The 15,994-nt window shown below is 30.9% G+C and overlaps 1 protein-coding gene across 1 annotated transcript; it reads right to left on the reverse strand.

The window, feature by feature from the left end:
• Positions 1-4,636: 4,636 nt before the first annotated feature.
• LOC108329341 (expansin-A4) lies at positions 4,637-7,748 on the reverse strand. Its single transcript, XM_017563511.2, has 3 exons — positions 7,512-7,748; positions 6,455-6,773; positions 4,637-5,392 (listed from the first exon to the last, which is right to left on the reverse strand). Exons 1-3 carry the CDS (start codon positions 7,657-7,659, stop codon positions 5,083-5,085), a joined length of 777 nt encoding a protein of 258 aa, XP_017419000.1. The 5' UTR covers positions 7,660-7,748; the 3' UTR covers positions 4,637-5,082.
• Positions 7,749-15,994: the final 8,246 nt, after the last annotated feature.

Consider the following 15,994-nt stretch of genomic DNA (forward strand, 5'->3'; position numbering starts at 1 on the left):
CAAAGCCTAGAGGTTGTTCCATGTACACTTCTTTCTTAATGTCGTCGTTTAAGAATGCACTCTTGACGTCCATTTGATATAATCTAGTTCCATTTAATGGGGCAAATGATAGAAGAATGCAAATGGCTTCTAACCTTGCTATTGAAGCATAGGCTTTTATGTAGTTTATTCCTTCTTGTTCATAATAGCTTTTCACAACAAGTCTTGCTTTGTTCTTGATGACTTTTCCATCTTCATCTAATTTGTTGCGATAAACCCATTTAGCTTCGACTACATGCTTTCCTTGAGATAACTTGACGAGTTCCCATACCTCATTCTTCTTGAATTGATCTAATTCTTCTTCATAGCTTCAACCCAAGAGTTATCTTCTAGAGCCTGATTGATGTTTAGTGGCTTAATTTGAGAGATGAAAGTTGTGGTAGGATGATTATGATACGCTCTTGTTCTCACATGCTCTTCCAGATTTCTTATGATCTTCTCTGAAGGGTGATCCTTGATAACTAGACGATGTTGGTTGTTTGGTTCCCTTCTTTCTTTACTAGTATCATTGAATGACTCTTCTCGTTAATTCTTGTTTTGATCGTTGGAAGCATCTAGATTGTCGTTTATTTGCATTTTAGAGAAAGAGTCATCTAGCTTTGACTTATTTAGGTTAGGCTTATAGTTAAATTTTACATTAATGACTTCCTTAACTTTCAAGGTTCTAGAGTTATAAGCTTTAAACATTATTGACGTTTCTGAGTAACCAAACATGATCCTTTCATCACTTCTGGAGTCCAACTTCCCTAGATTATCCTTGGTATTTAATACGAAAAATTTAAAACCAAAGGGATAAAAATAAGAAATATTTTGGTTTTTGTCCTTCCATAATTGATAAGTCATTTTGTTGAGGATTGACATAATGTAAACCTTGTTCTGAATATATCAGGCAGTGTTAACTACTTGTCAGATATTCTCTTTTTCTTAAGCTCTTTTGTGCTTCTCTTTTGCATGTTTTTCTTAGGATGAATATTTTCATTGTATGTTATCCTCTTCATTCTTGCTTTGAGTTTTATCCTATTTTAAGGCTCTTGGAGAAATATTCGTTAGACTGAGCTCTTAGCCTTGATTCTTGTGTATTCTCTTTCTTCATGTACAACAATTGTTGGTTAAAGTCAACTTGTTAGAACAAACTTGCTTTTTTAATACTTTGGTTGAAGTAGGTTGTACTTTCTTTTAGATACTACTTCTCAAGTGAAGAACATTTGTGAATATCTCTTTTGTCTCTAACGTTCACTTCTGATATTTTGAATAAAGTATGTGGATGCGTGTAGAGTAAGTTATCTGCAAAGTATAGAGTAGATTGTGCATGTAGCTGATATGTATTACCTTTTATCACTTTTGTTGTTTTTGAACATTAAGCATTTAATGTCATTTAATGTTTTCTCATCACAACAAAGTGTTTTTTAGTTTCTACCGTTAAGGTAGCGTTTGACAATTAAGCTTTTCTTCTAAAGATATCAAGCATTGAGAAAAAACTTCATCTTTGGATGAAGTAACAATTTTTGCTCACGGTATCATCTAGATTGATATAAACGCTTTTTGTGATTTTTCCACTTTAGAGCAAGAGCGTTTAGCAGGTTGTGTTTTCTTTTACGTTTTAAGTTTAAGCTTTTTAGGTTGTTTTTGTCAAAGACATAGTCTTGACACTTTTTCTGTTTTCCCAAGAGTTCAACTGAATACTCCTTGGATATAGTATAGCTTGCATTTAACATAACTCTCTTAGATGCTTTGACTTATTAGCCGTTTAACATTAGGTCTGGGTACTTGACTTAGGTGTTTATGTGTTTTCTACAATCCTAAGTGTTCTCCTAAGGCTTTTGTATTGTTGGGAATTTCTAACGTAATTCTTGTTTCTACCTATGGTATTTTCAGATTCTTATTTTGTTTAATATTATTCGGTTAAACTTTAAAACATGAGAGTGTTTAGATGTATATACGATTTTGTCTTAACATTTCTTTCTTTATTTCACTTGTATATGGTCTTGCAGTTTTTAACACACACACACACAAACAAACACACACACACACACACACACACACACACACATACACACACATACACACACACACACACACACACACACACACACACATATATATATATATATATATCAACTTGGGGAACAAATTTTAGTAACAACGAAACAAACATTAGTTAGTCCTAGAGTTGACGTTATAAGGAAGAAGAAGACATTGATGATTTAAAAAAATGATTTTGACATGGGAAGCAATATCAGGCATGATCACGTTGAGGTATACTCTTTGCTTAACACGACACTAGCCATGGTTCACAAATGAATGCTTCAAGGATCACCACACCATCAGTGTTTGATGCATCTTCTATGGCTGTTGATATTCCTCATGTGCCTTACTATAATCTATTTTCTTTTGAACCTATTGATCCTAAAAAATATTTAGCGGTTTATGGATATGGAAGTGCTTCACGAAAGGAACAAATGGAGGAGTGAAAGAAAAATGCATAATGAAAAAATTGAGGTAGTTAAGCATGAATGGGGTAACATTGGTGGGGAAAATGGTGACGAGCTTGATGACCCTCATTTGCCAAAGTAAGTGTGCTGTTATTTAATTTTTATCATTGCTAAGATTATATATTTTTTTAAGATTACTTAATAATACAACTCAATATGCATCAATTTCTATCACATCATGTCCTTGTGTTTGGTTTAAGAATTTTTATTTGAAACTATTAATAGAATGAGAGAAGGCAGGCTCTCACTATGGAGGAAGTTGCCAATTAGTCCAAGCAAGATCAGTCATGGAATGATTCAAGTGAATACTATTCTAGTCTGAATTCTATGTTGTCAAACTGTTGTGCCACTTTTTATATGTTTAAATTCAATTGTGATGTGTTTGCATAGGTTTTCCTTGGTCAAAATTGTCTTTGTGATATTGAGAAGGAAACGAGTTATTGGTTGATTTCTACTGTAAAAAAGGGTAGCATGAAAAGCAACTCCAAGGATTTAAAAAGACCCAAGTCATTTGAGAAGCTTGTGTTCCCCGTGTAGATGTTAAAGAATGATTCATTAGAGGTAGTGCTCCATTTTCATGAATTGGTTTTGTGTGTGAAACTGCATTAAGTCGTTGAAACATTAACTTGTGTTTGATGCATAGAGTACTTATGTTAGGTTTTTTATGGATTTTGAGTAATTATGGAATAAGTTATTATTACGTTTCAGTTTAAATTACTTTTATGTTACTATAGTGATTTTGAGAATAAAATGTTTTAATAATATATATTTAAGCATTTTGGTATGTCTTTTGTCACAATTAAAATATTTAAATAAAGTTTATAAATAAATAATTGACACAAAAGTACAAGCACCTCAAATGGTTATATACATTGTCATATACAAGAGTTTTTAATTACTAACAAATTATCGTATTTAGGATATTAGAAATAATGCAAATGAAATTAAGTAGTAAACACACAAAATAAATTATACAAATGAGAAGGGTTAAAACTTCTATAATGTAATTGTTAAATTGAAAAAGGTATTAACCTATATAAAAAATAATTGAAAAAAATAGATTTTTATGCAAATAAATAGTTGTAAATGAACGAGGTTTCAAAACCTCCACAAAATAATAATAATCAATAAAAGAAGTTAAAATCATCCACAAATAATTTTTACTATATAAATCAGATACCAGAAATCACCATAAACCTCCATTAAAAAGGTATAACTAATGTATTTACAAATATTTTAAAAAACCTTCACAAATTAATTTGTAAACGATAAAAGTCGCTATAAATTAAAATAAAAATCTTCACACGGTTTTTTTTTTGTGTTTTACTCAAATAAAAGTATTAGAAAATACATTACTACGAAACCTTCAACAAAATTCCAACATCTAAATATATCTTAGTTAAATAGTTACCTATATTATATTTTACATTTTTAATAATTACTATGATTTAGGATCGGATTAAGGAAAATAAAAAAAAGTATCATATAATAGTCAATTTTTCTTTATAAATGCCTTTCTCTTGTATGCTATAAATACAAACATCAACGTTACTTTTTCAAAAAGAAGAAATTTTTTCAACAATTGATCAATTAAAATCTATACAGATAATGTTAAGAAAAAAAAGATAATATTTTAGTTAAAATCGAGAATATTAATCAATTTTCTTTTTTAAAATGCTAAAATTATACAAAAAAATCAATGACTAAAAACTAATTACTTAGCAAAATTGGATGGCATCTCAAGAAGAAAAAGAAGCAGCCAATAGATATAGGTATCGAGATAGGCATGGTCCGAAACAAATGGGCTCAATCTATAACGTATATTATGCAATAATGTTATGCATATAGGAAATGCTTTGAAGTAGGAAAAACTTTAACCCCAGAGAAGTAATTACGTGTACCAATCTTTTATTCCAAATTAGTCTATCATTTTTCAGTTATTCATCAATAGGTATGGCCTTTAATCATATAAAAATATTTATGTAATGAACATTCATGCTACAATACTGACTTATAATTAATGTTTTGAAAATCAAACAACACTTGTAGAATTAATAAAGAAATAAAGAAATAAATAAAAGACAACCCCATTTATTAAAACAAAATTTATAGAAACTGAAATATTGTTTTATTTTATATTTATTATATGGTAGTACATTTATGTGAACATTAAAGCCAGAGCTGCGGGCTACATGTTCCTCCTTGCAACCTCCTCAGCCCCTCACACTTGAAATAAAAAAACAAAAGAAAAATAAGGGTTGCTAATGTTGGGTAATTAATATTCCAACATTGCCCATACATTAAATAATTCATATTTAATGCAAACACCCCCACTTACATTTATATTACCTATTTTTATTATTTTATTATAATATAAATAACCTTACTTTCACTTTTACTCCTCCTAAAACTACATTTTTACTTTTTTAATCCTAACCCTAATCCTAGACATTCCGGGTAAATAGAGGAAAGTCAGAAGAAGGGGAGAAACGGAAACAAACAAACAACTCAAAAATATTAGGGGTATAGTTATTTTCTTTCTCCCTTTCATTTAAACCCTGAAATTCTTCCCGGTGAAGGTTTGTCCGAACTGCCAATTAGGTGGTGCCACGTTCCAGGAGGTTGAAGTACGACGGTCACTGCCGGTAACCCTAAAGGAGAGGGCCTGGCCCACCAAAACCGCGTTCGATTGCCAATTTTGCCCCCAGTTACGGCTCATGCTCATCCACGCGGTTTTGCTTCCTTTAACACTCACGCGCACGATATCCCCTGCACCCGCGACGTTGGTGATCAGCACCAGGTTGAAGTAACGGAAACCGTTGATTGTGAATCTGATGCCTCCTGTCTTTCTGCATGCCACCCTGCACCCAAAAATCAAATCATATTTTAATTTCACACTTTTCTTTCTGATTGTAAATAATTTATTAAAGTAATTCAAATGAAAACAAAATAAAAAATCATACATCACTCTGACTCTGTTTTTGGCAATTTCAATTTATGGGTCGAACTTCAAACTTTGTTTTTTAGGCTTTAGCCCCTGATTTTCTGGAAATTCATTAATTTTCTTTGCGGGGTTGATTTTACTAACGTGCCCTCGAAGTAGTGAGTAATTTGCAGATCTAGTATTTGGATGACTATATTACCCCTAGAAGAGTTGGTAATGGTGTTATCTTGCAGAATTGACAACACATTAATCTTACAAATAGTGTTCAAAATTAAGGAAAAGTTTAATAGTTAAAAATGAATCATGTATTTAATCGGTGTGAATTTAAAGTTTTGTGACCATGCATTGCAAATTGTTTGAGAACTCAACTAGTAAATACCTAACGGCTAATTGTGTAGGTTTGTGCTGTGTAGAGGACAAAATATCTGATTGGGGACTCTGATGAAAACTGCAGGGGGAATTCTGATAGAAACTTTTGTTTGTTTTCCATGAAAATGAGAGCACAGGCAAGAAAAATATCAGAAGAGTTTTGTTGTGTTTTGTGTGTAGAATGCAAATTCATATTAGTAGAATTCCATTCCGTGATGGGAACTTGTAGCAGTTTTAAGGCTCTTCTTTTAAGAATTGTTTCTCTAGTTTTGGTAGGAAAAGAGCTTGTTTACCATCTCTACTTATAGAAAACACTTTATATTATTTAGTTAAAAAAAATTTAAACAACAATTGTAAGTTTGTATTTGCGACTTTTTTTTAAAAATAATTTTAAAAATAGTTATGATAATGACTAATAATAAATTATGCATGGTCGTTTGCTATGTAATAACGGTGTAAAACTTTTTTTTCGTTTTCTGGTTTCATAATAATTAAATATTCTCACGGTTTTCATACATTTTCTTGGCACCCAAACGGTGAAAACACACGGAAAGGAGAAAACTTGAAAGCACCCAATTAAGGTACTCACAAGAGGGGTGGTGGGACTCACCGGCGATATGCGACGGGGACGATTCCGGCGCGGTACTGGGCGATCTTGAGGAACATTGGCATGGCAAGGTCGAAGTGTGGGCGAGGAGGGTTGCACCAGCCACCATTATCATTGGGAAGAGCGAAGTTGGGAGGGCAGAAGTTGGTGGCAGTGATCAAGATCGAAGGGTTGCCGGGGTTGCACCACCGCGGATCCTGGTCGCACTTGATCTCAAAGCACGCGCCGCAGCTCAAACCGTTGTTGAACAGTGCCGTGCTCAGCGCCGCCGTGCTCACGCCGTAGCCTTGGCTGTACAGGTTGCCGTACCCACAAGCACCACCTGAAGTAACAAAAGAAGAAAATCGTTTAAGGGTTGGTTCAAAATTAAAAAGAAATGAATTGCTAGATGTTTTTCAAGAAGGGTTTGAGGTTTTGTTTTGTTTCTCACTAGAGAGTGGTTGGGTTGAGATTTTACAGGTTTGGGTGTAAGAGGTGTTGAGTTTGAGGTAAGGTTTTAAAACACTGTATGTAACTGCAATTGTGTTGTGACAGTAACATCAAGGTTTTCGTGATTCTGTCATTACAATCGTGGTTACATTAGCTGCATTCATGTGTAATCTTTCCCTTGAATCAAGGAGGGTTGTGAAAAAAAAAATTGCAGCTTTTAAAAGCTTGAATCGAAGAAACGACGAAAAAGAACACTTTGGGTGTCCATTTGTGAAAAACTAAAGAGAAAATTGTACGAGTATGGAAAATTGGTGATAAAAGAGAACACTTTTGGGTGTACATTTGGGTAAAATTAAGGAGAAAGTTGAATGGGTCTGGGGAATTGATCATAAAGGAGAAGATTTTGATGGGTGAAAGAATGATGGCTTGCTTTGGAATGCTTCAAAATGGTTAAGAGAGTGATGCAAAATTGAAAATGCAACGTGGGAATTGTTGATGAACACGAGGATAGAGAAAGAGTGTTAGGGTAGTAGAAAACAGAGAAAACAGAGGAAAACAGAGGAAAACAGAGAAAACAGAGGTGAGATGTAATGGGGGATGATGAAGAATGAGATAAAGAAAAGGGTTTTACCCATTGTTCCAGAGGCATCACTGCCACCATAGAAAGTGGCATGAGCACTCTGCCAGGAGCCACCAGTGTAAACTCCAGGGATTCTTGCAGTTGTTGAAACAAAAAGAGAAACCAATGAAGCAATGTGGAGGAAAACAATGGCAGCCATTGGAAGAGAGAGAGAGAGAGAGGGAGAGAGGGAGAGAGAGAAGCAGTAGGTTGGTTTTGTTGATTTGAGAGTGAGTGGAAAGTGAGAAGGGAAGGGGGGTACTTATGGAGGGAGGGGAGTGTGATGGACTTACAGGTGCAGTAGTTTCTGAACTAACTATTACTGTCATGGTAACTTAGCTTCTTTTTACTTTCTTGCTTCTCTCTCTATGGTACCTTATTTTGAGGCTACTTTATCTTATTCATTTTTTTTTTCCAGCAAATAATTTAATTGGTTGAAGTTTTCTTTTCTTTTTCTTTTTATGCAAGGAATGTTTTGGGCACCCAATTAATTTATGCACCATGAATTGATATGCATGTGCATCACACATGCTAGTCCCTCATGATAAAACTGTTTGGGTGAGTGACAAAGGCAAGTTGAGGCACCACATGATGATGCATCATGGCAAGACATGGCAGGAATTTGACGTGAAATAGGGAAGGACCCTTCTTCATTTCACACCAAAACCATGATTGTTCATGTTCTCTACAACACAAGGAAAGTGCAGTCCCTTTTAGCTTATCTTATCATAAAACCTTCTTTAACTTCCAATTTTTGTCCTTCAATAAAATTTACTACAGGACAACCTTGTCATTGGAACCCACTCCCATGAAAAACGTAATAGGTAGAAGAATGCATGTTTTGTTCAGTGTTTTCAATGATGGTTACGTTAAATTTGAAGTATTGTAACTCCTACGTTTTTTTTTTCATAACGTAAAAGGATAGAAATCACGCGTGATGAGAAACAAAATTAGTAGCACATTCTAACGACGTTTAAGGAAATATGATTTAGTTAATAATTTTCATAGTAATTGAAATGAATCTTGTTCATAATTTTCCTGGAAATGACAACAAATTTAAACTAAGTTATTATTGTGGTGATTGTGAAGTTAGAATGAATTAAAATATATTAAAAAGAACATATGAATAAGGAACTTTTGCTTCCTCTCAACTTGCTTGACCTGGAATAAATATCAATTAAAAAGTTGATACTGTATAATATTTGATCTGTTCTTCTAAGTACTTATTTTCCAGTAATAGATTCATGCTAACCCTCATGATTCCCTTTCTTGTTTTGGGGATTATCATTCTGCCATTTGAGTTTAAAACTCATTTTCAATATATTTTCTTAAATGTTCTCAAACGCAGTCTACAATTAATTCTATCAATGATGGAACCCTTTAGTGAACTTAACTCAAAGGTTATGATTCGATCATATTTTCATCAATATGTCTAAGTTAAGTTTTGTCAAGATAAAGAATTGAATGTCTTAAACCAAGTATATTAATTTTGGGTGTACCTTTTTATATATAAATAAAGTGATTACAAATAACGTATCTTCCTAATAAGAAAAAATGACATAAAATGGTTCTTTAATTTCTTAAGTTAATTCAATTTTGTCATTTTATTATTATTTTTTTTTAATTTGGTCATTTTATTTTTAAAAAATATTCAATTTAATTCTCAAAGTTGACGACGTAAAATTGTTAACGTCGAGATGAGTTTAGTGGTTAAGTGAAATATGTGTGAAACATGAATAAAATAGGTTAGCGACGTGAATTTATGATACAAAATTTCTTTTCATTTAACGTAAATGAAAAAGGTAATTGGGAAACCAAAAAATGCAAAGTTCTTCACTTTGACCCAAAAATATGCATATTCCACCATCCCACCCCACCACAAACCATCGTTAGTAGTTAACATTGGCTAATCCCAATTGAATGATAATAATAATAATAATAACTAGTAGGAGACAAGTTCGGCAGAAGAAACGTTACATGGAGACAAGCTCAGAATAAGAAATGTGGAAACATGCTTGACATGAGACAAGCTCAGCAAGCTCAACAAGAGACAAACTAGTCATGAAAACAAACTCAATAAGAGAAACATGGAGACAAACTTGACATAAGACAAGCTAGCCGTGGAGACAAGCCTGGCAGGAGAAATGTGGAAACAAACTTAACAAGAGAAATATGGAAACAAGCTCGACAAGAGACAAACTCAACCAGCTCGGCAGGAGACAAATTTTGTTAATTATATTGTGAATGGAAATAAAGAAAACGATGTCTCAAGAGAGCAAAATATTATAAATTTATCCTTTTAAGACTCTAATCTTATAAATAGATAAGTGACACAAAAATTATCAATATTATAAACTTACTTATTCGTTTTTTGGGTTTGCTTTTTGTTACTATGGGTTCATAGTCGACTGATCGGTAAAGATGACATACGACCCTAAGGAACTGAGCGGTCAGCATGCGAGAAAAAGCCTCTCAGTCGTTCGATCCCGACAACCGTTAAGCATAATTAAGGCACAATAAATGTGACAACGACTACCATTAAACAGTTAAGGTTTTAATTAATGACCATTAAGAGGTAAATTAATTGGTGAGATTCCTTTAAACTCTATAAATAAGGGTTTAGGTTTGAGGTAAGCTCACATTCAACTTATACTCCAGTACGCCCTACTTACGTCCGATCAGGACTTAAATATTTAATTATAACAAACAGTTCATAAAATCGCTCCTAACTTGAGCGTCAAAGTGCCTTTTGCAGGTACCTCTCCCATTTTGCCACGAGGGTGATCGGGCGGTTAAGACGGAAGTTCACCGAGCGGCCTATATTGAAAAGGACCGAATGGTTCAGACTGGAAGCAGACAAGCGGAGCACACAACTTAAACATCGGAGTCACGTCGAAAAGGTTAGAGTCTCGGTCTCACAAAATCCCTACCGAAACACTTTTGGATTACATTTGAGTTGTATGTTAATTTTTTTTATTTTGAATTGCCTTTGGAGTTTAACATCATTTTAGAGATTATTTAAATTTGGATTATAAAAAAATTGTAATTTTTTTTTATTTAAAAAATATTGTAATTAAGTGAGCTAGTGAGTCAACCCATTTAACTCACTAATCTATGATGGATTGAGGCAGGTTTAAATTTTTTTAATTCGCTAATAAATGAATCGGGTTGAGTTAACTTATTAAGTGGCCAACCCATAATGTTGATAACCAAATTGAATTGAAAACGTATACATATTCAACAGGAAATTAATATCATAATAACTTTTACTAACTTTTACTGTATTTAACACATAAAATATCACTATGAAAGAATGGGATCCAACCCCACTCATCCCAAAACTTAAGAAATGAATGATTTAAATACGAATATAATATAAGTATTGTTTACTTAGCTCTGAGTAGAGTCATAGGATTTTAAATATCGTTTTGAATTCTAGCTTGTAAATAGAAGAATGCAATTTGTAGAGAAAACTCTGTTTAAAATGATGATTAACCTAAGTTTCATAGAAAATTAATAATTAATAAAGTTAGTGGATATTTTTCCTTAATAGCATAGTGATAAAAAAAAATTAACTCATACTATTCACAAATTCATCTCTTTAATCTCTATTTTTCTGTGATTGATTTAAGACAACTAAAACAGCTTTTCTTTTGTTCCCATGTGACACTTTTTAAGTTATTTAGCAACTCATGCGTGTTGGTCACTAACTAGTTTCATTTGATCATGACTTTGTTTACTATACGATCGCTAATATATATTTTAAAATAAAGGTTTAGCAACGAACCATTCAACCACGGAAACAATTAATAGATTTAATTATAATGAATAAACTTTTATGTTTTTCAAAATAGATAATTAAATTGCTAATTTTTTTTATCTACAAATGATGACTATACTTTGCCTTTTCTAGTAGTGTGTATAAACTTGTAAGTGTTAAAATAGGTAAAATCTCATTTTGAGCAAATAGGTCTTACTTTAAAATTTTCAAGATAGGACCTTACCCTTTGAAAGTATAATTCTATGTTAAGTTACTCAAGACCTATTTAATATAAGTTCATTTATCTTAAAATAAGCTTATCGAGTATTAGGCTAAAAAGAAAAAACTCCATACAAATAAAGCTATAAAATATTAAATTTAAAATTATAACTACTTAAAATGTGACAAAAGTGAAACTAGGTAAGTTAGACTTTATAATACTTTAGTTGCATTTCTCAATGTATGAAATGATATGTAATTTTATTTTTAAGTTGTCTTACAAAAACTTATTTTACTTAACGATCTCTAAGACATGAATTTAATATTGATAATAAGTTGGTTTGTTTTTCTATTACTAATAAAGATACTACATACAAATGGACCTTATCAAGGGATGTATGAAACCCTATGGATTTGTTAATACATGTAAGCTCTTTTTTTAGTTGATACATTTTAGTAGAGTGTACCAAATTTTAAAGAATAAAAAAATCTTCATTCATAAAAAAAAAATACTTTAAAGATATTTTAATAATTTATATTTTTTAATTTAAAATAAAAAAATTTAAAAAAAAATCAGAAACAGTCATCTAACCCTAACCCACCTTCCTCATTTATTCAATTTGTTTCTCTCTCATCTCCATCCTCTCTCTTACTCCCATACACAACAACTTGCGACATCGCAATTTGTTACTCTTGTTCTATTCGTTTATTTGTTTGCAACTTTAATAACAAAATAATTGATGATGTTGAGGTTGACTTTTGATTTGAGGACTATGTTATACCTTTTCTCTTCTGATTGTTATTAAATTTTATTTTTAAATTTTAGAAACAGTAGTTTATCTTCAAGGAAGTTTGTAATCCTCGTAACTCACCAAAGCACATTGCTCTAGTTGATGCTTTGATTTTTGAAATTACCAAACAAATATCAGCGTCAAAAATACAATCAAGGGCATGTTTTTTTGTGAATCATCTAGAAATGAATAAATCATTTTTCCATTTTGACTATGATGTGGAACATATCAATCATTTATTATAGTCTTTTGTCAACATATTCGGAAAAAGCTGTCATTAGATTTTGAATATTTGATCCAACATCTTAATGAAGATGGTAAACAAATTTGGATTCAGAGGATAATAGTAAAAAATATTCATAACGGATTGGAAAATAATCTTCAAAATGAATTTGTTTCTTGGTATGAAGTGAGTATTTCTCAGAAAAATATTAAGGAAATGAAATTTTGAGTACTTAAACACCTAAGTTGATTATTTAATAGCTTATTAGCATAAAATTATAAAAGATTTTCATACTTATGAAACAATATAAATAAGTTGATGACTGGTCACGATAATTGTAATCCTAATGTAAGAGTCTTGAGTATATCAAACCTTCCTGAAGATAAACTACTGCTTCTAAAATTTAAAAACAAAATTTAATAACAATTAGAAGGGAAAAAATATAACACAACCCTCCAATCAAAAATCAACATCAACATCATCAATTATTTTTGTATTAAAGTGGTAAACAAATAAACGAACAAAGCTAGCAAGAGTAACAAATTGTGGTGTCACGGGTTGCTGTGTGTGGGTGAGAGAGAGGATGGAGATGAAAGAAAAACAAATTTGATAAGTGAGAAATGTGTGTTAAGGTTAGGTGTGTGTTTCTGATTTTTTATTTATTTTTTATTTTAAATTAAAAATTAAAATTAAAATACCTTTGTATTTAAAGTATGTCTTCAAATGGAGATATTTTTGTCTACTAAAACTTGATACATTTTATTAAAATATACTAACTAAAAAAAGAGCTTATATAGATTAACAAACACACGCACACACACACACACACATATATATATATATATATATATATATATATATATATATATATATATTTGGTTGAACTTATTTACTATAAAGTATACCAATATAGTTTGATTTTGGATAAAAATTAGATAATAGACCCTCCTAGGTAACATGATCTATTTTCACCTTAAACGAGTTAAACTTTTCCAAGCAAGTAGTTTTAATTGTTTGAAAATTGTAAGAAAAATATCTTTTGAAAAGTTTTGCCGTTTGAAAGATATACAATGTGACTGATTGTGGATGTTTTAATTATACACCCTCTTAGGTGACATGATCTATTTTCACCTTGAACGAGTTAAACCTTTTCAAGTATGTAGTCTTAATTGTTAGAAAATTTCAAGAAAAATATATCTTGAAAAGTTTTGGCGTTTGGAAGATATACAATGTGACTGATTGTGGAAGTTTATAGGGAATTAATTAATTAGTAACATAATCATGGTTTTTTATGCATTCTAGAAGTTGTAGTTTTACATGTTGAGACTATGTTTTCCTTTTTTATCTATGTTGTAGCTATTGTTTGGGAATAAGGTTTGAAGCTTAATGTAGAAATTATGCATGTGATTTTAACATGTGCGATATTCTCTATTGTGGAGAATGTTGAATTGTGTGATATTAATCCATATATATATATATATATATATATATATATATATATATATATATTATTCATAAATTATAATTGATTATATATTAGTAAAGGTAATCACCACTCTAACTTTGTAGGATTTAATTTTTTTCAATTTTTATTTTATGAAGTGTATGCATAGTTTTTCTTTCACTTTTTTTTCTAATTTTTTATTTTATTTTTACTCTCTTGAATCTCGTCTTTTTAAAAACTAATTATGCTTTGTAATAGATGAAGAAAATAAGAATAAATTTAGTTGGTACTTTCCCTTAGAGTTTTTAGATGTTAATCAGGCATTCTTCTCGTTTATGTTGGAACTTTATTAAGAGTGTTGATTAAGGATAACTACCTTAGATGATAAAAGGGGTGAACTTTAAATTATAATTTTTATATGTGAAGGTTATCCAAAGAAATTTGGTGTTTCATGTAACTTTTATTCCATGTGCATATGGTTTTGTTTGGTTATATGTATAATTAAAAGAATGTCTACTACATATGCGTATGAGAGATACATCTATCGATAAATCAAACAAAAGTATCCATCGATAATCAACATTTATCGATGAATCTCATGTTGTAGGTAATTTACGGTTTTCCTGTGGTGTATACATTAGTATTGTAAAATATCTTATATGCATACTATTCACCTTAAATCTCAATAAACCCTAATCTCTTTATTTAGAAGAGTATTCTTTCTAGAAGCTTTACACATTAAAAAGGAGTATGGAGAAAAAGGAAAAGGAGAAAAAGGAAAAGGAGAATAAGAAGTGTTTTGTTTACGTGACGTTGATTGTCGTGGAATGTTACGAGGAGTAGAATGTTGTATGAACATGCTTGCAACAAAAGAGATAAAAATTCTTCCGTGGAGTGTTTTTTAATTTGTTGATGTTTGTCTTTAGGGTTTTGGAGTGTTAGTGAATTTCAAAAAGGAGGTTTTTAATATTTTAAGTTATTTTCACATATATAATCAAAGGCAACTAAAAGTAAATGTGGTCTAAATCATTCACATTTTAAGAAGGTATTTAAATGTAGCTTAATAAAGTATTTAAATTTTAAAAAATATGACGTAATTACCCAGATTTTACAAAATATGGCATACAATTGTCAACATTTTAATAATCATTGCTTTAACATTTTTACTATATCTTTTGGTTCACAGAAAATAAATCTCATTATATAGACAACAACTAAATAGATCTAAATGAGTTATCAAGTTAAAAGGTTACTTCTCTTAACATCCTCCAAAAAAAGGTCATTAAGTATGATACAAGAAGTGTGGCCATGCAAGGTTGAGGTTAGATATGTCTAACACAACTTGTGATTACTAAGTTGATAGACTCACAATAAACAAAAATGATTAGATAAATGACACCATGATTTATAATAGAAAAGTAAGAGTGAGATCAATATTTTAAGGAAATTCTATGGTCATATCTTAAATGAGCATATATGCTTCTTGGACATTATATCCATACTTGTGTAACTTAAGTGAAAATGACCTTATTAACTCGTTTATATATAATATGGGATGAATCATCTAATGTTCCATAGTGTTACCTGATATTTCAAGTGGATATTAGATAAGCATGAGTGTTACCTGATATTTCAAGTGGATATGGGGATGAGGCTAGCTATGTACATATTTGTATCTCCACCCCGATACCCACCTTAATACTCATTCCCGTTTTCATCTTCATCCTCATTTGAACTATTAAAATACTCATAGTTTATTACGTAATATAATCTACATATGTGCTTGTGTGTTATTCTTAGTCTTTAGTTTTATAACCTTTCGTTTTCTTTTAGTTACACATTTTTTTTATTGTTTGACTTACTATGAAATTAATTCACATATCGAAGATACTTTCTCTCTTATAAGAACTTTTGTGTAGTTATATTCAAATGATGTATATAAATTAATTATTTTTTATGTTTCATATTTGAATATTTTTTCCTTTTTAATATTTATCTATTATTTATTTTATTCACAAGAAAATTTTAACTTGTAGTTTAAGTGTTCAATAGCATAAA

The sequence above is a fragment of the Vigna angularis genome, chromosome 2 (assembly GCF_016808095.1).
Source record: "Vigna angularis cultivar LongXiaoDou No.4 chromosome 2, ASM1680809v1, whole genome shotgun sequence".
NCBI classification, from domain to species: Eukaryota; Viridiplantae; Streptophyta; class Magnoliopsida; order Fabales; family Fabaceae; genus Vigna; species Vigna angularis.